This window comes from Astatotilapia calliptera, chromosome 18 (genome assembly GCF_900246225.1).
Source record: "Astatotilapia calliptera chromosome 18, fAstCal1.2, whole genome shotgun sequence".
In the NCBI taxonomy this organism is placed as follows: domain Eukaryota; kingdom Metazoa; phylum Chordata; class Actinopteri; order Cichliformes; family Cichlidae; genus Astatotilapia; species Astatotilapia calliptera.
In genome coordinates this window covers 32985642-33012603 of record NC_039319.1, presented here as the reverse complement: position 1 = coordinate 33012603, position 26962 = coordinate 32985642, and the positions used below count along the sequence as shown (strand labels likewise).

Genomic DNA, 26962 nt, shown 5'->3' with positions numbered 1-26962 from the left:
AAAGGATTATTGCACTTAGTATTATTGCATATGTATGGATGTGTGTGCTTGATCAGTTAAAGTCTTTATTATGGAGTCTGACAGCAGTGGGGAGGAAAGACCTGCGAAATCTCTCCGTCCCACACCGTGGGTGCCGCAGTCTCCCACTGAAGGAGCTGCTCAGTGCTGTCACAGTCTGCTGCATGGGGTGGGAGATGTTGTCCATCAGGGATGACAGCTTAGCCGCCGTTCTCCTGTCACTCACCACCTCCACTGGGTCCAGAGGGCATCCTAGAACAGAGCTGGCCCTTCGGATCACCCTGTTCAGTCTCTTCCTGTCCCCAGCAGAGATGCTGCCGCCCCAGCAGACCACGCCATAAAAGATAGCAGAAGCCACAACAGAGTCATAGAATTTCTTCAGGAGTGGGCCCTCCACTCCAAATGGTTATGGTTATTTATGAAGTCAGATGACACAAATACGACATGTCTTATAGGCATAAAGGCCTGGACAAACTCTAATTTTCTGCTTCGAATTCAGACAAAACTAACCCTAAAATTCTTAAAAACATGGCATCTAACCAGATACTTACCATGGACGGCATTACCTTGGCCTGTAGTGACACTATGAAGATTTTTGATCAGCCAAAATGATGGACACCACACAAGGACTGTCACGGCGAGTGCGATGAGCCGTGTGGGAAATAAAGGAGGATCCAAAAGCAGGCACTTGTAAAGGGGTGAGGGTGGTTTATTAAATACAAAATAAATATAGACAAACAGCAAATAGAGCACGAACTAAACTAGACTGGAAACAACTAAACTACCGAGCACAAACCTGGACAAGAATGAGAACAAGCAGAGGAGAATGACGATGGACAGCAGGGAGAACACACGGGTGAGACATGGTGGATACACAGAGAAACACAGGGGAATTACACACAGGTGGTGGACACAGCTGGGAATAATCAACAAGACGAGACAGAGGTAAAACTGAACACACTCACATGAGACGCAGACCTTCACAATAAAACAGGAACAAGAAACCATCACACTAAGACGCAGACTCGACATAGAGAGAATGACACATGGAACTAAACTAAACCTGCAAAAACATGACAACTCAAAATACTGGGTCAAACTGACCCAGAACCGTGACAAGGACACCACAAAAGATGGACATCACACATTAGTTGCACAAAAAGCTAATTTATAAAAAAAAAATAAAAATAAAACAACAACAAAAAAAGCCCAACAAAAGTCAAATATGTTGTCAGTTCAGTGGTAATGCGTAGTGTGTGTTCCTGTGCTGTGTAAAGCAAACAACATTCAAATAAGCCCGAATGGCCTAAAGGCTGAGAGAGGCCAACTAATACTCCCCTAATCCAAGTAGCCAATGGTGGTCCTAGCCTGTTTGGTGCCCTGGGCGAACACCCCCTCTGGCTGAGCACCTGATGGCTTTGACCTTTTCTTGTCCACCTTCCATTGGTTTTAATTTTGCACTGTAGAACACCCATGCCCCAACACGAGGATCACCACAACATAACCTAACAGACCTACACCTTAGTTCACAGATTCGCTTTGTCTAGGGTTTATTTCTGGTATTTCGCACAGCCCAGGATTCAAATCATGAATACATAATGGGCTTGGATTTACAACATTATGAATGAAATGTGCTCTATTTGGAAGCAGCCGCCCCCTTCCCCTTTCAACAAGTTGAGTGAGACTTTAAATCATCAAACAGTAAATTATAAATGTTAAATTGTTATTGATCCCTTTACCCCGAGTCCTAAATTGTATATTTATTTTCTTACTCTTCTTATATATAATGTTTGTTTACTTGCACTGCTGTAACTGGAGCCTCGTCGTCTCGTCTCTCTATATACTGGACTGTATGTAGCGGAGATGACAATAAAGTTTATTTTGACTTCAGCAGCGAGCAGGCGCACCGAGGGCTCTCGCGCTCACTTTTCACGTATAGAATTTCGAAAAAACATCGGTGCAAATTATAAGTCTGTATCATGTCTGGTGTTTTCGTGTTTGTTGGTTTGTTTATATTTTGTTTTATTTTGTGAGTTGGTTATTAGATGCTGCTCCAGCCAGCCAGAGAATCCCCCGCCGCCCCGCCCTCTCCTCCGCACCTCGCAAACGGAGGGCGCCCTTACTCCCAGCAAACGGGCGATGGAAAACCGATCGGTGCCCATAGTCATCGCCAAAATGCGCTGGCTGACGTCGGGGCAGCATGAGTACGAGCAACTTTTTTTTGTTGCCCGTGATGCCGCCCCCACCACGATGCGGCCCTGGGCAACCGCCCAGTATGTTCCTCTGACAGTGCTCCACTTTTACAGTTTCAAATCCGAAAATTTCAGATTTGAAAATGAGCAGAGTAAATTTTCCTGACACACATACAACACAGATGAATGCCACATTAAGAACTGGACTTACTGTGCTGACGTGCACTGAAATTAGTGGAAAGGGATCCAGCTAACAACTGTGATCAGTGTCGAGTATCAGACAGACTTTGCATAATAATTCCAGTGTGATGTGTAAATATTGTGTGGTATTTAAAAAAAAAGTACTGCTAAATGTAACACATAATACTTGTGCAGCTGTGCTGGAGTATCCCACAGAATTACAAAGTAAAAGCCGTGTGCGCTCAGTGTTGGCCTGGACTGCAGATGTAGTCGACGGAGCACTTCCCCAGCCGCACAGGAGAGGGCGACAATACAGAAAACCTTCAACAAATGCCCCAAAACGTAGAAGAAGCAGCGCAATTTGACGCAGTGTGGAAGTCCTGAAGAGTACGACGTCCGAGTTTCAAGGTTGATTTATCTGAGCGCATGTGCGGGCATGTCAGGCAGCAGGTTGATGAGAGCCATTAGAGTGAGTGAGTTCGGAGCTCCGTCAGTCCTCAGACTGCGCTCTGACGTGACTGTCCCTCAGCCCGGGCGCACACAGGTGAGACCCACGCAGCTGGACTACTCCGTGCAAACGGCACACAGCAGCAGCTGCACGTCACAGTAAAATCACGCGTGATGTTTGAAACACACTCACTGCTAATGCTTATGATCTGCGTATAGAGTTTCATGAAATCATAAACCTGCATTACGGTGTGTTTGATTTTGGTGCTTGGCCTTCTGCATTACTTCTTTATTGTCTGATCATTTCCTGATAACATTTAAATTTACAGCAATTGATTACAGAGCAGTGGGGAGTAGATTTCATCACAGTGGACGTCTTTCTGAATGTGCTGCAACTAAGTTTAAGAATATAATCCACCCACTGACCGTCTTCAATGCCCTGTACCAACACACAGCAGAGCCGCTACCTGAACGCTACTCCAACAGAGGTTGATTATCTTGTTAATAATTTAACCTCACTATGAGTGACTCTGGATACTGTAGCTCCTGTAGGCCTCAAATCAGAAGTACTTGACTCCCTGGTATAATTCTCAAACACGTAGCCTAAAGCAAATAACTCATAAGCTGGAGAGGAAGTGGTGTATCACACATTTAGAAGATCATCATTTAGCCTGGAGAAATAGTTTGCTGCTTTGTAAGAAAGCCCTGCTACTGCTAAGCAGAAGACACCAAACTTGTGTTTTATCTGGCTTCACAAATTTATCTGTTCATGAAGCCAGATAACACACACCAATTAGTTAAACTGCAGGAATGTCTTAAAGGCATAAAGACCTGGATGACCTCTAACTTTCTGCTTCTTAATTCAGATAAAACTGAGGTTATTGTACTCGGCCCTGAAAATCTTAGAAATATGGTATCTAACCAGATTCTTACTCTGGATGGCATTACCTTGGCCTCCAGTAACACTGCGCAATAGCTCTAAAAGTAGTAGTAGTCATTCATTATTATCAGGAAGTCCTAAAAACTCCCTGAAAAGCCTTCATTTAATCCAAAATGCTGCAGCAAGAGTCCTGACAGGGACTAGAAAGAGAGAGCATATTTCTCCTGTGTTGGCTTCCTTTCATTGGCTCCCTGTTAAATCCAGAATTGAATTTAACAATCCTGCTCCTCACATACAAGGTCTTAAATAATCAGGCCCCATCTTATCTTAATGACTTCCAGCTTCCAGTTTGGATTCAGGAGACAGACACTATCTCTACTTTTAAGATTAGGCTTCAAATTTTCCTTTTTGCTAAAGCATATAGTTAGGGCTGGACCAGGTGACCCTGGATCCTCCCTTAGTTATGCTGCAATAGGTGTAGGCTGCTGGGGGATTCCCATGATGCACTGAGTATTTCTTCTTCAGTCACCTTTCTCACTCACTATGGCTGTATCCCAATTCAGGGTCTGCAGCCTTAAAGTACGCAGCCTTAACGATCCACAAGGGCCGCGTACTCAAAGACCGCTAAGGCCAGAAGTGCGAGGCTCGTAAAATGGGACGGTCTAGCCTCCGTCGCGCTGCCCAGGTTGCCTAGCAACCATAATACTAACAGCTGGAAACGTTTCATACAGCTTTGTTTGACAGAAATGAAGGAGAAAATCTTTTGTTTGTTTCTTTCTACATGAGCTTTGATCATTCTGTGTAAGATTAAGGTCAGCTATTGAACGGTGTATATTTTAAAGTAAAGGCTTTAAAACCAAGTTAGTACAAACGTCACTAATGTCACATAACTTCGCCGACATGTTGCCAACAGTAATGTTTTAATGTTCTTCATTATTAAACATTCGCACATAAATAAGTGACATAATATTCAGTACTTACTTAAAGTTTACTCTTCGGGCGCCCCTCATCCGCCGTTTTTTTCCGGCAAAATTATCCACACCCACCACTGCGCTATGCATTCTGGGATATGTTGGGCCACGAAGTCTACACCGCCACATCCTTAAAATTCAGGAAAATGAAGGACGCATTTGAGGGCTGCATTTCGAGCAGCCTTTGAATTGGGACAGCCTTCGTCGCGTCGCTGTGACGCAATCGGCCTTAAAATGCGGCCTTTAAGGCTTCAGACCCTGAATTGGGATACAGCCATTGTGTTCATAGACCTCTTTGCACTGAATCATACTTGTTATTAATCTTTGGCTGTTCCACAGCATGTCTTCATCCTGTCTTCCTTCTCTCACCCCAACCGATCACAGCAGATGGCCCCGCCCCTCCTTGAGCCTGGTTCTGTTGGAGGTTTTTTTCCTGTTAAAAGGGAGTTTTTCCTTCCCACTGTCACCTTGCTCATAGGGGGTCATATGATTGTTGGGTTTTTCTCTGTATGTATGTAGGGTCTACCTTACAATATAAAGCACCTTGAGACGACTGTTGTTGTGATTTGGTGCTGCACAAATAAAATTGAATTGAACTGAATATTTGTGGAAGTCAGATATTAAGAATACTACACTAACATTGAGATGTAAAGCTGCCTCTTTAATCATAGCCAAGTAACCACATGTGAACAATATCCGTGCTACAACTGGAAATGGTGGATCGAGCCAGATATCCATAGTATTGATACCAACGCTGGTATTGGTATCTGATTGATACATTGTCGTATGTAGCCCACTGAATTGTGTTAAATATTAATGAAAAATATGCCTCCTAACTTGAAAGACATGAAAATGTTTGAACCTTTTTGTGTTGACTGTAGGGCTGCCACGATTTGTCGACTAGTCACGATTACGTCGACTATCAAAATCGTCGACGACTGATTTAATAGTCGACGTGTCGTTTGAAGCTTTGTAAGATCGCAAAAGACGCAGGAATAAGTAGTAGGATTTAAGAGTGTAATAACGGACTGAAACAGAAGATGGCAGCACAGCATGTACAAGGATGCCAGCTGCCGTTAAACCCCGAAGAAGAAGAAGCAGCTGTGTCCCAGAATTCATAGCGCGGCCCAGCTTAGTTTCCAACAATGGCGGTAGCTAGTTAGTTTTAATGTTACTCTTATTATTCTTTCTGGGTCACAAAATAAACGTTTAACATATTTTCAGGCGAGAATGTAGCTGTGTAAACCTCAAATATCTGCTCAGTTTATCAGGACACCACATATTTTCAAAAGCGCTCCGACGTTTTCGGAGACGTCTGTTACCCACTAGCTCGATAGCTAGCCGGGGGCTAGGCTCACTAGCGCCGTGAGAACACCGGACTCCCGGCAAATTGTTTTCAAACCCACCGCCGTCTTTCGCGACTCAGGTTAAATATATATGAGTCACTTAGATAAATTAAAAATGTTGTTGTTTGGCTTTTTTTTTTTTTTTGTATTTTATTTGTTCCTGAGTAAATCGGTTTGGCTGAGATTAAAGTTATAGTTTTTACACAGCTGAATAAACGTCAAGCAGACAGCTGATTATCAGAAGTGTGAGATGCTGGAGAATATACTCCGGTGTCCTGTTATATTTTAGATAGCAAGGAGTTTATTAAACTTTACCGAAACAATCTGCAAATTTCATTAAAATTGAATAAACTATCATCTTGTCTTTATTTTTAGTTAGCACCTTAAAAGCTTAAAGCTGTAAGCTAATGATAGTTATATAAGAGCAGATGCTGCTGGTGCAATAAGCTGTAGTTTTACGTCCAGTGGATGATGATCTGATTAGTCGACTAATCGCATAAATAATCGGTGACTAGTCGACTATCAAAATAATCGTTTGTGGCAGCCCTAGTTGACTGTCACGTGTATTTTATTTATACTAGGGATGCACCGATACCGAGTACGAGTACTTGCATTTCAGTACTCACCGATACAGAGTACTTAATAAAAACATGATTTAAATTTGCAGGTAACAGCTTTAGTCCTATAATTTAACAAAAAATAAACAAGGGACTAGTTTGGAATTAAGAACATTTATTTAAAATGAAAAGCATGTTGTATGTAACATATTAAAGAATAAATAATTATAAAAAAACAAAATTTAATTTTACATTTGTTCGTCTGTTTCTCTGTTTAGAAGTTTCACTAGCACAGTCACAGCTGGGATGACATCAGAGGCTAGTGCGTCGTAGCTGCTCACTTTTTTAGTTAAACTCTTTGTACTCGTTGTTGTGTTGGGATTTTAGGTGCTTGATTAAATTGCTTGTGTTAAATGCGCTACCTTTAGAGCCTCCTCTGGACAATTTCGCTGAGCACAATTTGCAGTCCACCTTTGTTTTCGCATCTTCGTTCACTTTGAAATAGCTCCACTCAGCTGATATGTCTCGCCTCGCTTTCTCCCCGCTCTGAGCTGCAGCCGGGGTGGGCACTCGGGGCCTGGGGGCGGGCACTCGGCGCCTGTGATTAACCCCTTACATGCCGCTCAAACATAGACAGGTCTCAGACCGTGGTATCGGTCCTCAGTATCGGGGGACTTTTAACGAGTACGAGTACTTTAGAAAATGTGGTATCGAGGCCGATACTGGTATCGGTATCGGTGCATCCCTAATTTATATCCTACAGCACATTTAAATAACAGGTTCACCCAAGTGTTTTAGACACCATTACATTTACATTCCAGGTCTTCAAAAACAAAGTTTCAAAACACATGAAAAACTAAAACTGAGACACTTTGTCTCAAAACTCATGATACCCTGCTCTCCACTACATCCTTTTTTCAGTAAAAAGTATAAGTATTTGTAAAGTGGCACTGATACTTGGCATCAGATTAATACCAGATTCTGCAGTGTCGCAGAGCACTAGCTGCAAGCATAATAGAACAGAAAGGTATGACCATTAGGGAAGGGTGGAAAAGGAACGTGTACCAACAATGACCTGACAGCACTGCTACAAAACAAGTGCAAATTCATCTCCTGCTTCCTTTCAGTTAATAAAGCCCATAAAGTCATTTTTTAAATTGACTGTTGACAAAACAAATATACTTGCCTTTTTCTGAATGATGTTAATGAATTCTACATGTGAATGTAGAAGTCAAATCTAATTTAATTATTAGCAAACAGTAGTACAAGTAACACTTGTTCTGATGACAGATCCTGGATAGACTTCTGCACTGGTTATCCAGTTCTCAAAGAAATGTACTGAATCAGAGGTGGGACCAAGTCATTGTTTTGCAAGTCTCAAGTAAGTCTCAAGTCTTTATCCTCAAGTCTCAAGTCAAGTCTCAAGTAATGTCAGGCAAGTCAGAGTCGAGTCTCAAGTCACTGGTGTAAAAGTCCGAGTCAAGTCTCAAGTCTGAAACTTTGAATTTCAAGTCCTTTCGAGTCTTTAAAAAAAAAAAAAAAAAAAAGCATGTTGCAGTTATGCTAAATGTAAATATTAGACCATGTAATTTTAAAATCTGTGTTTTTCTCAACACATGACAAAATAGTGAACTTAGAAAATATACACAAATTGTAAAATTGCACCTCTTTAAAATGCAGCTCAATTAAACCTAGCTCCAAGAATAATTTTCACCGACGGTTCTGAGATAAGCTGCATGTTATTCTTGGATGCGGTTGTAGGACCGGCTTTAAAATCGCATGACAAAAATATCATACATATTAAAAAAAACTGCATCACCAACGTAGCCTGGACAACATTTGCTAGTTAGATGAAGTCAGCTATCTCATCGTAGCATATTTATATGCATATTTATAATCATACGGTTCTTGGAGTGAGTGCATACACTCATGAAGTTTAGTAACTTCAGGTCACTGCAACAAGCCCAGGTACAGTTTACCGACGGATGGGTGCAGGACCTTGAAATGCACCGTGTAGAACGAAAGACCATCGTACCTATCATAAGTTTACCAGTCTCACAAATTGTCGTCATAAATACACATTCCTTAACCGTTTATTAATAGGACCTTTGAGCTCAACGGTAATTAATTAGTAGTGGAAATAATTTCTGGTAGCATCACAGAAATGTAGCAGTGACAATAATATTGTATGCTGTAATCGTACTGGGCAATTAGTGATACAAAAAACCTGTTTTATCCTGTGAATAAAAGTATATGTTTTTGTTAATGTACCATAATAACAGAAGCGAAACGCAATATTGTGTCAGGACAATTCACTATTTATGCACAATAAATAAAGGAGCATAGCGCGACAATTTCTGTTCAGCGCCAGACTTGCTTGTAACCTATATCGCCAATTATGTTAAGAAAAATGACGCATTAACTACAACAGCAGACTGACCTTTGTGTAAATGCTTGGAGCAGACTAACCTGTGAGCTGGAGTGTTCTGGGACGTTATATTTGATCTTTGAATGGCTGCAATCCAGTCGCGTCTTTGTTACTTCGGAAACATGGCTCGAACAATTTCTCTTTAACGACGTAATCCGATAACAACCGATCTCTTTACCCGTCGGCTTCCCGTGGCTGTCATGCGACCGGCTATTGCAGTTAATAATACAACGGCTTCTTGACATTTTTGTGTTTCTTTTTATCGCTGTGTGACTGATTTCAATTGAAAGCCTAGTACCGCTTGCCACGAGTTCCCAGAATCCTTTGCGGTTCTCCCCGTGAATGACGTCACATTTTCAATCTCTATATAATATGCATGTTAAATTTTATATTTGGGGTAAAATATCAAGTCTTTTCAAGTAAACCGGTTCAAGTCCAATTCAAGTCCCAAGTCATTGGTGTAAAAGTCCAAGTCAAGTCACAAGTTTTAGAACATTTTTTCAAGTCAAGTCTAAAGTCATAAAATTAATGACTCGAGTCTGACTCGAGTCCAAGTCATGTGACTCGAGTCCACACCTCTGTACTGAATCACACAGGAATAAATTGGCACTGAATGAGTGTTAAATTGTCAGTGCGCCCCAGGGCAGCTGTGGCTACAATGTAGCTTGCTATCGCCAGTGTGTGAATGTGTGTGTGAATGGGTGGATGACTGAATGTAGTGTAAAGCGCTTTGGGGTCCTATGGACTAGAAAAGTGCTATACAAATGCAGGCCATTTACCATTTAAATGTCTGTACAGTACTATCAAAGTGGCAAAAGGGTAAACCCCCACTTGCGTCAGAACATGCATCAAGTGTCATTGCAATTACATTTTTTTACTTGAAATAAAAAAGCTGTGAACATGTTTTAAAGTCAGGAATCTGATTTTGTTATAGTCAATAGCAAATAAATCAAGGGTAAAATCTGAGAAATGTATCCAGTAGTTGAAGTTTTGTAGTCAAGCAGCTGTTTCTTAAGCTTGAAATGACGGTCAAATTGAAACATTTAGAAATTTTAAAGATTGAAGTAGCTAAGATTAGAATTAATGGCCCGAGGTGGACAAACTTTTGTTGTTTAAATGGAAAGGTTCTTATATAGCGCTTTTCTGAGCACTCTACACAACTTGTGCATTCACCCAAGCACATTTTTTTGTGCTTGTATGAATGCTTTCTAACTAACATTCACACATACACTCATACGGATGCAATTTGGGGTTAGTATCTTGCCCAAGGATATTTGGCATGCAGACTAGGGAAACCAGGAATTGAACCATCAACCTTCCGATCAGTAGATGACCTGCTCTACCGCTTGAGCTACAGCCACCCCGAAACAGCCAGTGTTTTTAACCTGTGATTATTATTCAAGTTCAAGTGATTTAAATGAAATATTTGAGTAATAGTGTTTAAAATCTCCTAATCTCTCAGCCCACATGGCATAGTCCATCTGAAGTCTCTCTCTCTCTCATATAGGTGTTGATCCGTGTCCATGCCTGTGGAGTGAACCCTGTGGAAACTTACATCCGAGCTGGGACGTATGCAAGGAAACCCACCCTGCCTTACACACCTGGCTCTGATGTAGCAGGAGTGGTGGAATCAGTTGGAGAAGGAGTGACTGCAGTGAAGGTTAGAGTACAGACGACTGTATGGATGTGATAGCAGCTACATGTCAGTTCAGTTATATAATCATGTGGGATCAGTCCTCCATCTTCTGCTTAGCATCACTTAAAACTTGTGTAAATCCAAGTTCAAGTTCATCCTGTAGAAAATACACAGAGACAATGTGAGAAGGAACTCTTAAATAAGGAGATACAGGAGGTGTGCACAGTGTGTGAACATGTGTGTGTGTTTTCCAGGCAGGGGATCGTGTGTTCACCACAGCTACAGAGACTGGAGGCTATGCAGAGTACACTGTAGCAGCTGGCGACTCTGTTTACAAGCTGCCTGATGCTTTAGACTTCACACAGGGAGCAGCCATCGGGATCCCGTACTTCACCGCCTACAGAGCTCTGATCCACAAGTAAGACACACCTGTTCTAATCAGGGTGAGCTGTAGCAGGATTCCACCATCTGCAGATCTTAAAGAGCAAAGCAATGAAATTCAATATAATATTCAATTTAATATTTCTAATTCAAATTACAAGGTCCAGTAAAAATCTTTTAGTGGGCTTATATAACAATAGAAAGTGCTGAAAAAATAATGTCAGCTAAAATATATTATAACAACAAGAAATACATGTATCTCTTCCTGCATATGACCAAGTCTACACAGCTGCGTGGTACTTATACTGCCCTCTGGTGGTCAAAACCTTGATCTTCTTCCTTCCACACTGACAAGTCCAGATATATGCATATCCCAACTCTGAACATACATCATGTTACAAAGGAAAGATCAATGTTTTTAATAGAGGGGGTGGTTAATTAGTAATGCAGCACCATACTGTTAACTTTCACCTTCTCTGTGGGTTTTTTGTGTTGTGCAGAGCGCACGCCAAGGCTGGAGAGACCGTTCTTATCCATGGAGCCAGTGGAGGGGTGAGACTCTTCTTCAGCTCTAGGAGATATAGCTCCAATTTCTAACAAGTCATCATTAGGCTGCCCTAGATCCCTAAAATATCCTGCAAGGATGCCAAAGTATAGTGACACCAATCCGATACATCTAAACATATTTTAGGAGCAGCTGTTGTATTAATCTGTTTTTAAAGCCCGAAAAAGATTTTGAACACTTGCAGTGCTTTCCTGATCTGTAGGTCACGCTAAAACTTGTTTTGCCTTTCTTTCCCCTCAAAAGTTGAAGTGTTATGTGTGTGAGTGGGTTAAGGGAGAGTATGATGGAGAATACAGTGGAACCCCGACTTACGAAATTCATTTGTTCCCGAGGGTCTTTCGTAAGTCGAAGATTTTCGTAAGTCGAAGCACCCATCGCGCCTTTTGAGTGAGGCGATGCTGAACGATAGACTATAGACTAATTGCTAACTAGAACAACAATACGTCGTTCAAGTGGAACAGCGAAGCGCAATTACGAAAGCCAAGGGGTTGTCACATGATTCGGAAGGCATTCTGGGCATTCTGGGCTCGGCCAATCAGAGCCAGCGGATTTCGTAAAATGGGCATTTTGCCGTAACACGGGCAGAAATATTGGCGTTCAGTGCCTTCGTAACTTGAATTTTTCGTTTAACAGGGTATTCGTAAGTCGGGGTTCCACTGTATTACAAAGTTTGTCCTCGAGTCTAAATACTTCATTATGCATTATGAAAAATATTACAATATTGCACACAAAATACTAAAGGAATGAGCAAAATGTGTAGAAGGAAGAAAAGTAGTCCTGATACTGATCCCTGTGGGACCCCATATTTGATAGTTATACTTTGAGATTTTTACCATTTACACACACATATTGCTCCCTTTTCTTTAATTTAATTTGATTACAAATATCATTCACACCTAATGTAAGGGAGCTTGACTTCTGTTTTTATCTCTTGGTGTAAAAAGAAAGAGTTTTAAAAAATGGCTTTTGTTTATAAGTGACACACTGAAGAGGGCTAATAGTTATGGATAGATTTTCTTTTCTTGAGATAAAATATTTAATAAAACTGTTGGTAATATTTTCATGATGTGGAACATTTCTGGCATTTTACTCGACCCTGGTGTCATTGAGCATATTTGTAAGATGTGTGCTATACCTTCAAATCATACTGCCTGAAGGAAGCATGTACAGTAGGATGCAAAAGTTTGGGCAACCTTGTTAATAGTCATTATTCTCCTGTATAAATCGTTGGTTGTTACGATAAAAAAATTTCAGTTAAATATATCATATAGGAGACACACTCAGTGATATTTCAGAAGTGAAACGAAGTTTATTGGATTTACAGAAAGTGTGCAATAATTGTTTAAACAAAATCAGGCAGGTGCATTAATTTGGGGTCCACAAAAAAAGAAATGAAATCAATATTTAGTAGATCTGCCTTTTGCAGAAATTACAGCCTCGAAATGCTTCCTGTAGGTTCCAATGAGAGTCTGGATTGTGTTTGAAGGTATTTTGGACCATTCCTCTTTACAAAACATCTCTAGTTCATTCAGGTTTGATGGCTTCCGAGCATGGACAGCTCTTTAACTCACACCACAGATGTTCAATAATATTCAGGTCTGGGCTGAGATGGCCATTCCACAACGTTGTACTTGTTCCTCTGCATGAATGCCTTAGTGGATTTTGAGCAGTGTTTCGGGTCGTTGTCTTGTTGAAAGATCCAGCCCCGGCACAGTTTCAGCTTTGTCACTGATTCCTGGACATTGGTCTCCAGAATCTGCTGATACTGAGTGGAATCCATGTGTCCCTCAACTTTGACAAGATTCCCAGTCCCTGCACTGGCCACACAGCCCCACGGCATGATGAAACCACCACCATATTTCACTGTAGGTAGCAGGTGTTTTTCTTGGAATGCTGTGTTCTTTTTCCTCCATGCATAACGCCTCTTGTTATGCCCAAATAACTCAACTTTAGTTTCATCAGTCCACAGCACCTTATTCCGAATGAAGCTGGCTTGTCCAAATGTGCTTTAGCAAACCTCAAGCGTCTCTGTTTGTGCTGTGGGCGGAGAAAAGGCTTCCTCTGCATCACTCTCGCATACAGCATCTCCTTGTGTAAAGTGCACCGAATGGTTGAACGATGCACAGTGACTCCATCTGCTGCAAGATGATGTTGTAGGTCTTTGGTGCTGGTCTGTGGGTTGACTCTGACTGTTCTCACCATTCGTCGCTTCTGTCCATCCGAGATTTTTCTTGGTCTGCCACTTTGAGCCTTAACTTGAACTGAGCCTGTGGTCTTTCATTTTCTCAATATGTTCCTACCTGTGGAAACAGATGGCTTAAATTTCTGAGACAGCTTTCTGTATCCTTCCCCTAAACCATGATGGTGAACAATCTTTGTCTTCGGGTCATTTGAGAGTTGTTTTGAGACCCCCATGTTGCTACTCTTCAGAGAAAATTAAAAGAGGAGGGAAACTTACAAGTGACCCCTTTAAATACTCTTACTCATTATTGGATTCACTTGTGTATGTAGGTCAGGGGTCACTGAGCTTACCAGGCCAATTTGAGTTCCAATAATTTGTTCTAAAGGTTTTGGAATCAATAAAATGACAACAGTGACCCAAATTATGCGCCTGCCTGATTGTGTTTAAACAATTATTGCACACTTTCTGTAAATCCAATAAACTTAGTTTCACTTCTCGAGTATCATTGTGTGTGTCTCCTATATGATATATTTAACTCACATTTATATAGCAAAATAATGACTATTAACAAGGTTGCTCAAACTTTTGCATCCCACTGTATAATCTAAACAGAACTGGTCCTATCACAGAACCTTGTGGAACTCCATAATTAACTTTATTGTGGGAAAAGGATTCTCCATTTATATAAACAAATCGGAGTCTATTATATAGATATGATTCAAACCACTGCAGTATCTGATGTGTAAAAGATTTAAGACCATATTAGTAAACCTCCTGTCTAATAATCTTGACATCTAAAACCTAAGGATAAGGTAAAATACATAAATGCAGTACCTTATATATAGTATCTTGATTTAATGTACTTACTCTTATGGTAAAATTATGTTGTTTGACCTTTTCTGGCCTGATTGTGTATGTCACTGCTGTATAACTAACATGAAAACAACTAACCAGGGTAACTTTTTCCCCAGTTTTTTACACTTGTTTTTAATACAAGATTGTGTTAGTTTATGAACTAAAGAGATGCAGTTTTCTAGAACAAATTGTCTTTAATCAAATAATATAAACAGAAATTGAGTAAATAAATACTGTAAATGTGGGGCTTTTTGACTTTTTTACTGTTACATAAATACAGTGGCTTGCAAAAGTATTCGGCCCCTTGAACTTTTCCACATTTTGTCACATTACAGCCACAAACATGAATCAATTTTATTGGAATTCCACGTGAAAGACCAACACAACACGTGAGAAGTGGAACGAAAATCATACATGATTCCAAACATTTTTTACAAATAAATAACTGAAAAGTGGGGTGTGCGTAATTATTCAGCCCCCTGAGTCAATGCTTTGTAGAACCACCTTTTGCTGCAATTCCAGCTGCCAGTCTTTTAGGGTCTGTCTCTACCAGCTTTGCACATCTACAGACTGAAATCCTTGCTCAGTCTTCTTTGCAAAACAGCTCCAGCTCAGTCAGATTAGATGGACAGCGTTTGTGAACAGCAGTTTCAGATCTTGCCACAGATTCTCGATTGGATTTAGACACCAGACAGGTCAGAGATAAAGTTATTGAGAAATTTAAAGCAGGCTTAGGCTACAAAAAGATTTCACAAGCCTTGAACATCCCACGGAGCACTGTTCAAGCGATCATTCAGAAATGGAAGGAGTATGGCACAACTGTAAACCTACCAAGACAAGGCTGTCCACCTAAACTCACAGGCCGAACAAGGAGAGCACTGAGAGGCCCATGGGGACTCTGGACGAGCTGCAGAGATCTACAGCTCAGGTGGGGGAATCTGTCCACAGGACAACTATTAGTCGTGCACTGCACAAAGTTGGCCTTTATGGAAGAGTGGCAAGAAGAAAGCCATTGTTAACAGAAAACCATAACAAGTCCCGTTTGCAGTTTGCCACAAGCCATGTGGGGGACACAGCAAACATGTGAAAGAAGGTGCTCTGGTCAGATGAGACCAAAATGGAACTTTTTGGCCAAAATGCAAAACGCTATGTGTGGCAGAAAACTAACACTGCACATCACTCTGAACACACCATCCCCACTGTCAAATATGGTGGTGGCAGCATCATGCTCTGGGGCTGCTTCTCTTCAGCAGGGACAGGGAAGCTGGTCAGAGTTGATGGGAAGATGGATGGAGCCAAATACAGGGCAACCTTGGAAGAAAACCTCTTGGAGTCTGCAAAAGACTTGAGACTGGGGCGGAGGTTCACCTTCCAGCAGGACAACGACCCTAAACATAAAGCCAGGGCAACAATGGAACGGTTTAAAACAAAACATATCCATGTGTTAGAATGGCCCAGTCAAAGTCCAGATCTAAATCCAATCGAGAATCTGTGGCAAGATCTGAAAACTGCTGTTCACAAACGCTGTCCATCTAATCTGACTGAGCTGGAGCTGTTTAGCAAAGAAGAATGAGCAAAGATTTCAGTCTCTAGATGTGCAAAGCTGGTAGAGACAGACCCTAAAAGACTGGCAGCTGGAATTGCAGCAAAAGGTGGTTCTACAAAGTATTGACTCAGGGGGCTGAATAATTACCCACACCCCACTTTGCAGTTATTTATTTGTAAAAAATGTTTGGAATCATGTATGATTTTCGTTCCACTTCTCACGTGTGCACCACTTTGTGTTGGTCTTTCACGTGGAATTCCAATAAAATTGATTCATGTTTGTGGCTGTAAAGTGACAAAATGTGGAAAAGTTCAAGGGGCTGAATACTTTTGCAAGCCAGTGTATATTCTTGCATTACTTGTACTACCGTGGCTCATCAGCTTTAAATAAAAGTGACTAGAAATGTGTGCTAAAATGAAATTTAGCTACAATCAAATACTTTCTTCATCCTATAGGTGGGCATTGCAGCCTGTCAGTTGTCCCGTGCTCTGGGTCTTCAGGTTTTTGGGACAGCAGGGACACCAGAGGGGATGAAGTTGGTCCTTAACAATGGAGCTCACCTGGCCTTTAATCACAGACAAGAAGAATACACAGACAAAATCACGGTATTCACTCACATAGAAGTCAAGTGGCAGGAAAAACTCGTTCTGACCTTCTGAAAAATGCTCTGTGTGTTTATGTATTCCAGGAAGCCACAAAGGGCCGAGGTGTAGATGTGATAGTGGAGATGCTGTCAAATGTCAACCTCAGTAAGGACCTCCAGATGCTGGCCTATGGAGGGCGAGTGATGGTAGGACTACAGTTTTTCTTTTTTTTTTATAGTATAGTCGTGGGATCTTTTACTGGTTTATCAGTTTACTACTCCTCAGAAATGTGTTGTTAACAATCCAGCTGTGGTGGACTAATAATAATTATAGTACAATATTAAAAACAGGACAGCTATAAGGAAATACTCACTTCACTCCACACAGGGAGTAGTCAGCTGTTGTTGACATATCAGGGTGTGATAAATACATCAGAGGGTTCCCCAGGCTAAAATGTCCTCTAGCAACAATCAACTACAAAGCAAGAGGTGAGAAGCAAATAACAGACAAAGCAAAATCTGTCCTATTTTTGACCTGAGTTGCTCACGTTCTGTTTCACTTAAGGAAGCCTCCCTCTGTACAGCCCGTGCTGCTTGTAACTGAACCGGTTGTAGGTTGTCAATGTAAAGTTGTTGATGCACCTCTATTACATCATTAACTGTACAAATGTCCATACCAACATAAGAAAAGCTGTCATGTTCTTCACGGCCCACAAGGAAGGTAGATTTCAGTACAGGAATGATATGAGTTGCAAAGTGACTTGAACCAGCCCAAAGGAAATCATCAACGTGACATGCAAGCACTCCTGTAACCTCAGATTGTTCATTCTGCCAATAGAACACTGCAGGATCAACCTGTGATATTTTACCACCAGTTTTGAGCATAATGTCTTTGACCTTATTGTACCAATAAAGTGAAGCATCTGCAAGTCCATAAACACACTTTTTCAGTTTCCATAGAACATTGTCCTTGCCAGCTTCAGGTGGGGGACGAAGATAGATGTCTCTTGACAGTTCCATTCCCTGCAAGAAGGCAGATTTAATGTCCATTGAATTTACTCTCCACTTGTTTTGACATATCACAGCTAGCACCAGTCTGAGGGACTCAGACGCACATGTTGGAGAGTCTTTCTGTAGTTCTTTAGTATTTGCCTCTTCAAACCCCCGTGCCACAAGTCGAGCCTTTGGGACAACACCATTAGTAGTTTCTTTGAGTGTACAGACCCATCTAGTAGACACACATTTTTGACCCAGGTCTTTCACTTCATCAAACACACCATTACTTTGCCAGCTCTCAATCTCCTGCTGCTTAGCAGAATCAAAGGAAATATCTTTTGTTATGAGTACATCTGCATCTCTGTTTTCAGCTTCAGTGCAAAGACCATCAACAAGTGACATGTCTACAGCTTTCTTTTCACCTTCACTACCATCATGCTCAAGATATTGCACATTGTACCAGTTTTTGTATTGCCCTTTTGCTTTTCCCGCTCTGCCTAGCACTCTGGCTGTGTGTTGAACACCGTTGTCTCTGTTGGTAAAAGCAATCAGCTGTCCTGATCTTAACTTTACATTTGCAGAGACGTGATCAGTGGGTGTAGAGGGCTCATTTGCAGTTTGTGTGACAGACATGTTTTCTGTAGTGTTGGTTTCTCTGTCAATAGTATTTAGTATTTATTTATTTATTGTCATTGTCAAGAACAATGAAATTGCGTTTGGGGCTTCCATACAACCCAAAAAAAGAAGAAAATAATAAATACCCCTTAAAACCCAAGTGTACATATTTAACCCAGTGTGACTCCAATGCAATAAGACAATCCTTAGCAATAATGTTCGTAGAAATTCAGACAAAGACCTGAGAAACATGACAAAATACAACAATGCAACCCATTCAATATTATTGTACTGTGAGATATGATATCAGATATGATAGTTATCTATTTAAGAAAGAGGGGGGGGGGGGCAGGAGGGGGAAGAGAATAAAGATATGATGCACCAATGCAGACCAGTTCATTGCTATTAAGAAGTTGGATATGGTTATTGTCCGTGAGAGGGGGGCAGAGAGTTCAGGAGCCTCACAGCCTGTGGATACAGGCTGTTGGCCAGTCTGGATGTTCTGGCCTGTATAGACCTGTACCTTCTCCCTGAGGGCAGCAGATGGAAAAGGTGGCGCGCAGGGTGATGTTGGTCCCGCAGGATACTGTGCACCCTCCTCAGACAGCGAGTGGGGAAGATATTACTGATCTCTGGCAGACTTGTTCCAATAATTCTGCCAGCTTCTTTCACCACCCGCTGGAGTGCTTGCTGATCGGCCTTGGTGCAGCTGGGGAACCACACTAGAAATCCATACGTCAGAACGCTGCTGATGGCACAGTTGTAGAAGTTCAACATCAGAGATCTGGGAATGTGTGCGCTCCGCAGTCTCCTCAGGTAGTAGAGGCGCTGTTGGGCCTTCCGTGCAACTGAGGTGATATGGTTGCCCCAGGACAGGTCCTCGGTCACAGTTACCCCCAAGAATTTAAAACTGCTCACCCTCTCCACCGCCTCACTGCCAATGAAGAGAGGCAGATGGTTGTTATGACCCCTCTTCCGGAAATCTACAATGATCTCCTTGGTCTTTTTGGTGTTTAAGACCAAGTTATTGTCGTGGCACCATGACTCTAGTTGTTGCACCTCTGTCCTATAGTTTGTCTCATCATTGTTGGATATAAGTCCGAGCACTGTGGTGTCATCTGCAAACTTAACAATGAGATTGGACGCGCAGGAGGAAATACAGTCATGGGTGAAGAGAGTGTATAGCAGAGGGCTCAGAACACACCCCTGAGGGGCACCGGTGTTGACCACAAGGGTGGAAGAGGTGTTCTTACCCACTCTGACACTCTGTCTACGGTTAGTGAGGAAGTCCACAATCCAGTTGCACAGAGAGGAGTTAAGTCCCAGTTGGTGGAGTTTGGGACGGAGTTTGTATGGCCGGATGGTATTAAATGCCGAGCTGTAGTCTACAAAGAGGAGCCGTGCATAGGTGTTCCTGTGTTCCAAGTGCTTCAGTAATGTGTGCAGCACTGTGGCGATCGCATCCTCGGTTGACCGGTTCTCCCTGTATGCAAACTGGTGCGAGTCCAGGGATGGTGGAAAAGCAGCTCTGATGTGTTTAATGACCAGTCTCTCCAGGCATTTGGCGGGAATGGGGGTGAGTGCCACAGGTCTGAAATCGTTCAGACATGTGACATTTGACTGTTTTGGGATGGGAACGATGGTTGCTGCTTTGAAACAGGATGGTACCAGTGAACAGGACAGCGAGGTGTTATATATAGAGGTGAAGACGTCCGCCAGGTCCGCAGCACAGTCTTTTAGCACCCGGCCCAGCACTCCATCCGGCCCGGCCGCCTTCCTGGTGTTAATGCTCCGGAACACACGCCTCAGCTCATGAGTGCTCAGGACCGGAGCAGGGTCGGTTGAGGGGAGAGGGGACAGGACAGGGTCGGTGTTCTCCCTATCAAAACGGGCATAAAAGAGATTTAGATCCTCAGCCAGAGTAGAACTGTCGGCTGAGGGTGATGGTGTTCTTCTTTTGTAGTCCGCGATAGCCCTGATGCCCTCCCAGACCTGCCTTGGGTTTGTGTTGTTCTCAAACCTGGCCTCGATACGCCTCCTGTGCTGCTGCTTGGCAGTCTTGATGCCTCTTCTCAGGTTGGCCCTGGCAGCACTGTATGCCTCCTGGTCCCCGGATTTGAAAGCGTTGTTCCTTGTTCGAATAAGTTGTTGAACTCCGTGTGTCATCCAGGGTGGATTATTAGGGAACACACGGAATCGTTTCCAAGTTGTTACATTGTCCACACAGAAACAGATGTAGTCCAAGACAGTGGAGGTGTAACTGTCCAATGCGACACGATTGTCAGTGTCCTGCACCTTGAATACATCCCAGTCTGTGCAGTGGAAACAGTCCTGAAGCATCGGAATAGCATCCTGCGGCCATGTTCTCACGGTTTTGGTTGTAATCCCAGTGCTCTTGATCTTTTGTGTGTATATTGGGTGTAGCAGAAGGGAGAGATGGTCTGACAGACCCAGGTGGGGATAAGCCTGGGCTCTGTACGCATTCGCCATGTTGGTGTACACCTGGTCCAACGTTCTATCTCCTCTGGTAGCACACTTCACATTACGGTGGAAATTGTGAAGTACAGATTTCAGGTCCGCGTGGTTAAAATCCCCAGCCGCAATAAAGACACTGTCCGGGTGTGCTACCAGGCTGTTATTGATGCTGCTGCTCAATTGTGCTAACGCTAGCTTAGCATTAGCATCTGGTGGAATGTAAACAGCGCAGATGTAAACGGCAGAAAATTCCCGAGGGAGATAGAATGGACGGCACTTTAACACCAACAGTTCTACCTCTGTACTGCACAGTCTTTCCGTTACCGTGACGTTCGTGCACCAAAGGTTGTTAATATAGATGCACAGCCCCCCGCCAGTCTTCTTACCCGAGTCCGCAGACCTGTCGGCTCGATAGGCGGTGCGGCCTGCTAGATCGATAGCCGCATCGGGAATGGCGCTGTCCAGCCAGGTTTCAGTGAAAATCATGCACGAACAGTTATTAAAGACATAAAGACCTGGATGGCCGCTAACTTTCTGCTTCTTAATTCAGATAAAACTGAGGTTATTGTACTCGGCCCTGAAAATCTTAGAAATATGGTATCTAATCAGATTCTTACTCTGGATGGCATTACCTTGGCCTCCAGTAACGCGGTGAGGAACCTTGGAGTCATTTTTGACCAGGACATGTCCTTCAACGCACATATTAAACAAATATGTAAGACTGCTTTCTTCCATTTGCGCAACATCTCTAAAATTAGAAATATCCTGTCTCAGAGTGACGCTGAAAAACTAGTTCATGCATTTATTACTTCCAGGCTGGACTACTGTAATTCATTATTATCAGGATGTCCAAAAAACTCACTGAAAAGCCTTCAGCTAATCCAAAATGCTGCAGCAAGAGTCCTGACAGGGACTAGAAAGAGAGAGCATATTTCTCCTGTTTTGGCTTCCCTTCATTGGCTTCCTGTTAAATCCAGAATTGAATTCAAAATCCTGCTCCTCACATACAAGGTCTTAAATAATCAGGCCCCATCTTATCTTAATGACCTTGTAGTACCATATCACCCTATTAGAGCGCTCCGCTCTCGCTCTGCAGGCCTACTTGTTGTTCCTAGAGTATTTAAAAGTAGAATGGGAGGGAGAGCCTTCAGTTTTCAGGCCCCTCTTCTGTGGAACCAGCTTCCAGTTTGGATTCGGGAGACAGACACTATCTCTACTTTTAAGATTAGGCTTAAAACTTTCCTTTTTTCTAAAGCATATAGTTAGGGCTGGACCAGGTGACCCTGAATCCTCCCTTTGTTATGCTGCAATAGATGTAGGCTGCCGGGGGATTCCCATGATGCATTGAGTTTTTCCTTTCCAGTCACCTTTCTCACTCACTATGTATTAACAGACCTCTCTGCATTGAATCATATCTGTTATTAACCTCTGTCTCTCTTCCACAGCATGTCTTTATCCTGTCTTCCTTCTCTCACCCCAACCGGTCGCAGCAGATGGCCGCCCCTCCCTGAGCCTGGTTCTGCCGGAGGTTTCTTCCTGTTAAAAGGGAGTTTTTCCTTCCCACTGTCGCCAAAGTGCTTGCTCATAGGGGGTCATATGATTGTTGGGTTTTTCTCTGTATCTATGAAGCGCCTTGAGGCGACTTTTGTTGTGATTTGGCGCTATATAAATAAAATTGAATTGAATTGAATTGAATTAAAAGTCCGTCGAGTGGCGATCTGCAGTCGTATTTCATCCAGTTTGTAACGGATTGAACGGGCGTTGGAGAGGAATATGATCGGGAGTGGTGGTTTAAACGGTCTAGTCTTTAGCCGTGCCCACAGGCCTCCCCGCTTGCCTCTCTTCTGCCTCCGATCGCAACGTCTCCTCCTGCGGCTTGCTGTTGCGGGTAGCCCAGCAAGCCGCAGGAGGAGACGTTGCGATCGGAGGCAGAAGAGAGGCAGTGTCATCATTTTCAACTGCGTCTTTGTTGTCATCATCAGTAGTACTGTGTGGAATTTGTTTATGTCCAGTCTGTGAATCCACTTTAGTCAATCTTGACTGGTGTACTCTTACAAGAGTCCCCCCATGTCTTACAAATACAACAGTTCCATCCTGCCCAATAACTACACCTGGACCCTTCCACTCTGTACAGTCGACTCATTTGTAGTATACTTTATCTCCTGCCTCATATTTGTCATCTGTAGGCCTAAGTTGTTTGCGTAGTGCTCTCCTGATCCTTTCTGAACACTCTGCCTCAGTAAATGCTTTCCTGGAAGCATGTAATCCTGAGATATGTTCAGCTACTCTTGCACTTACAGTTGTGCCCTCTAAGGCAGGTGGCTTATCCATCAACACAGAAGGAAGGTTGGGGTTTTGGCCAAACACAAGTTGATGTGGACTATAACCATGTACATTAAGCATACTGTTTTTGGCCATAAGGGCCCAGTCTAGCGCAGTGTGCCAGTCACATCCTCGTTCCTTTTTTACCTTCAGGAGGATTTCTGTAAGTGTCATGTTATGTCTCTCCAGTAGTCCGTTGCTCCAGGGACTATACCGCGCCGTTGTTTTTACCTCAATGTTGAAGTTTTCAGCCATGTCCCGATTGTCTGTGTTGTTGAACTCTCCGCCGTTGTCTGTGTAGAGCCGTCTGGGGGCACCGTGAATGCTTATCCAGGTGTGAATGAAGGAGTTGACGATCTCTGCAGCTTTCTTTGTCTTTACTGTACTATGTAACTATCTAGCCACTTCTGACCACAAACTGTACGTGTACATGCAGTATCAATAATGGCTGACCCCAGTGCCTCAGTCAGGAAGATTTCAGAGTCTGTCATTGAGGCTTTAGTGTACAAAGTAATGTTACACTCCTCCACTTTCCCATCTTCAGTTAGCTTTACTTGGTCACCATTACGATGAGGACAGTCTTTCGCCCAGTGGTAAGTGCTCTGACAAATAGCACATCTTGTTCGCTTGCCAAACTTGTCAACTGGGTTGGTACCTTGTAGTGGTTGTCGCTGTCCACTCCATGACGAAGTACCGTTGTTTCGTTTGTATTTGGGACCTTTTTGTTCCGTAAGGAAAACTGCATCTTGGTTCAGTTGAATTCCGCTGAAAACTCCGGTTACTTTCCCTCCGAAAATCCGTTTCAGTGCAGACTTCATAGACGCAAACATTAAGTCCGTGCACGCTGTCAGTGCAAGCTGTCGACTTTTCTCATCAAGACAAGCTGTATCTAGAAGCTTAAATGCTAGCACAGCGTCAGGCAGCGTCATGTTGTACTTTTTCATCCGGTTATAACGCTGTTCAAAGTCTATAATGTAGTCTGCCATGGACACGCTGTGGTTCTTTGCAATGGAGTCAAAACACGAGTAGGCTTCATAAGCGCGGTCTTTCTCTTCTCTCTGAAACACCGCGTCAAGTTTTGCAAGTAGTATTTCCATACCGTCATCTTTGTCCAAATCTTCCGCGGGTATCTCCATGGCCGTTTCTCTGGCTCTTCCCTCGAGCCCCAGCGCCACCGCGAGTGCCTGTTTCTTTTTATCCAGCTCCGTAACTCGTCTCCAGATATTGACTTCATTCTTCCAGCATTCGTATGGCCTGGCTTCATCAAACTTTGGTGGTACTTTGTAATTGGAAACCATCCTCTGCTACCAATGTTAACTCAAAAGACACGACGTCGTACTCTCATTCACAGCGCTTTATTCGTTCCGCCATTTTTCATACGGACCACAACAACAACACTTCGCGGGCAACAGTACTCTCGCGATAAAACAGAAAATAACAAGTTAACATTTCTTACCTTGGCCATGTCTCTGAGTATTGCACACCTTGTGCTTTTGGGCACTCCAGTGATGTTGCAGCTCTGAAATATGGCCAAACTGGTGGCAAGTGGCATCTTGGGGGCTGCACGCTTGACTTTTCTCAGTTCATGGGCAGTTATTTTGCGCCTTGGTTTTTCCACACGCTTCTTGCGACCCTGTTGACTATTTTGAATGAAACGCTTGATTGTTCGATGATCACGCTTCAGAAGCTTTGCAATTTTGAGACTGCTGCATCCCTCTGCAAGATATCTCACTATTTTTGACTTTTCTGAGCCTGTCAAGTCCTTCTTTTGACCCATTTTGCCAAAGGAAAGGACGTTGCCTAATAATTATGCACACCTGATATAGGGTGTTGATGTCATTAGACCACACCCCTTCTCATTACAGAGATGCACATCACCTAATATGCTTAATTGGTAGTAGGCTTTCAAGCCTATACAGCTTGGAGTAAGACAACATGCATGAAGAGGATGATGTGGACAAAATACTCATTTGCCTAATAATTCTGCACTCCCTGTATCTACCAGAAATGTTCTGATATACAGTTATATACAGTAGTTTACAAACACTCATTAATCATACCTCTACTTTGCTCTTTTTCTTTAGGTTGTTGGCTCCAGAGGATCTATAGAGATCAATCCCAGAGACACCATGATTAAAGAGAGCAGCATAGTGGGAGTGGCCCTTTTCTTTGCAACACCGGTACAAAATAACAGCATCACAAAATTTGTCAGTAATCTAATTTTTTTTAAATTTCATTTTAAAATTTTGTTTTTAATTCAGTTAAGCCTATTTTCCAGAGTAGGTTTGATTGTTATTATTTGAAAATGTTTAGTTTGTTAAGGTTAGTGTTCCGTGCTATTATTGTTATTATTTTTTATTTTATTTAGTTTTCCAAGTAAGCAAAATCATGCACATTGGTAATGCTACTGCCAAAACCTTTGGCTATGACTCCATACATGATACATGATAAATATGTACAGAATTCTTATTCCGTGCCCCACTTGGTGATTTGGACATCTTTCTTCTCCCCCTGCTCCTCTCAGGAGGAGTTGAAGGAGTGTGGAGCTCTACTGTATGCAGGGATGGAAGCTGGTTGGTTGCGTCCGGTCGTCGGTTCCCAGTATCCGCTTGAAAAAGCTGCCCAGGCCCACCATGATATCATTGAGTCTCCCGGGGCTGCTGGGAAGATGGTCCTGACTATGTGACGACCATGTAATGGGTCACAGGTCACCTTTACAGTTTTTACAGTTCAGACTGTTTTTAAATGGGTGATACTTTAATAAAAATTTTCAGGAACAGTTAATGTTGTTGTTTGTTGCTTCTATGGCAAAAATCAGTTTGCTAGATCACAGAAAATAATGCAGAAAATCCTTAGGCTGGATTTGTTTTTACTGTACCATCATGGTGCAATTTACCAATTGGATGAAACCTTACTGTAGTGAAGTTATTTCTTTAGTTCGTGTTAATATACTTTTGTATTTCTAAAGCTGAATTTAATAGTTTTTTTTTTCAGAATGATCAGAGTGTTTTTGCAGATCTCTTCATAAGGTCTGTTGTCACTGATTTTAGGTTTAGTTCTTGTGTAATTTGGCATATCTCACTCTTTTCTTCTTGTTACCCTTCCTTATGAAGGGCATCTTGACAGCCAGCCTTCGCCTGAGAGCATTTGTGATGAGGCTTCATTAAACAGTAGATGAATAAACTGAAGGACTCCATGCATATATCATGTCCTGTGTCACGTCTATTCTGGTGTCTTTCACCCTTTTACTTAAGGACATGACTGCTCATCTGCTGTAGATAGTTTTTTTTTTTTAAGCCTCCCACTTTTCTTTTGTCCTTCACTTGTTCAGTTTCCTCACATTGTTTTAAGAACACACTACACACTGTGTCAAAATATGGGTTCAAGGTTCTTTATTATTTGTCACATGCATAGTTATACAAGTATAACACACAGTGAAATGTAGCCTGACACGCTCCTCGACATGTGCAAAAATTGGGGGGGGGGGGGGTGTAGAGGAAGAACATTATATATAAATATATATATATATATATATATATATATATATATATATATATATATATATACACACATATAGTATATACACTGGGTGAATGTGCAGTAGTAGCAGCAAGCAGGTGAATTCTGTACATTAATATGAATAGATATCTGACTATTTTACATGATAGACAATATCAACATATTTAAAATTAAAGGAATTGAAATGTACATTGTGCCTTGGTTTAGTGTCTGGAAGAGTCCTGTCTCAGTCAATTATAGATGATGTGAGAGGGCGGGTGTGTGTGTT

The 26962-nt window shown here is 42.4% G+C and overlaps 1 protein-coding gene across 2 annotated transcripts; it reads left to right on the top strand.

The window, feature by feature from the left end:
• Positions 1 to 2713: 2713 nt before the first annotated feature.
• cryz (crystallin, zeta (quinone reductase)) lies at positions 2714 to 26377 on the top strand. Of its 2 annotated transcripts, none has more exons than XM_026150490.1 (8): positions 2714 to 2934; positions 10527 to 10679; positions 10910 to 11073; positions 11537 to 11588; positions 16640 to 16789; positions 16873 to 16974; positions 25260 to 25382; positions 25700 to 26377. In XM_026150490.1, exons 1-8 carry the CDS (start codon positions 2827 to 2829, stop codon positions 25859 to 25861), a joined length of 1014 nt encoding a protein of 337 aa, XP_026006275.1. In that variant the 5' UTR covers positions 2714 to 2826; the 3' UTR covers positions 25862 to 26377. The 2 variants fall into 2 exon arrangements, with proteins under 2 accessions (XP_026006275.1, XP_026006276.1); XM_026150491.1 differs by having other exon boundaries at positions 2730 to 2934; positions 25260 to 25355.
• Positions 26378 to 26962: the final 585 nt, after the last annotated feature.

Coding starts and splice junctions, on each gene's coding strand:
- cryz (XM_026150490.1), top strand. CDS start 2,827: ATGTCAGGCAGCAGGTTGATGAGAGCCATTAGAGTGAGTGAGTTCGGA. Junction 11,589..16,639: donor TCCATGGAGCCAGTGGAGGG/GTGAGACTCTTC, acceptor TTCATCCTATAG/GTGGGCATTGCAGCCTGTCA. Junction 16,975..25,259: donor CCTATGGAGGGCGAGTGATG/GTAGGACTACAG, acceptor CTTTTTCTTTAG/GTTGTTGGCTCCAGAGGATC.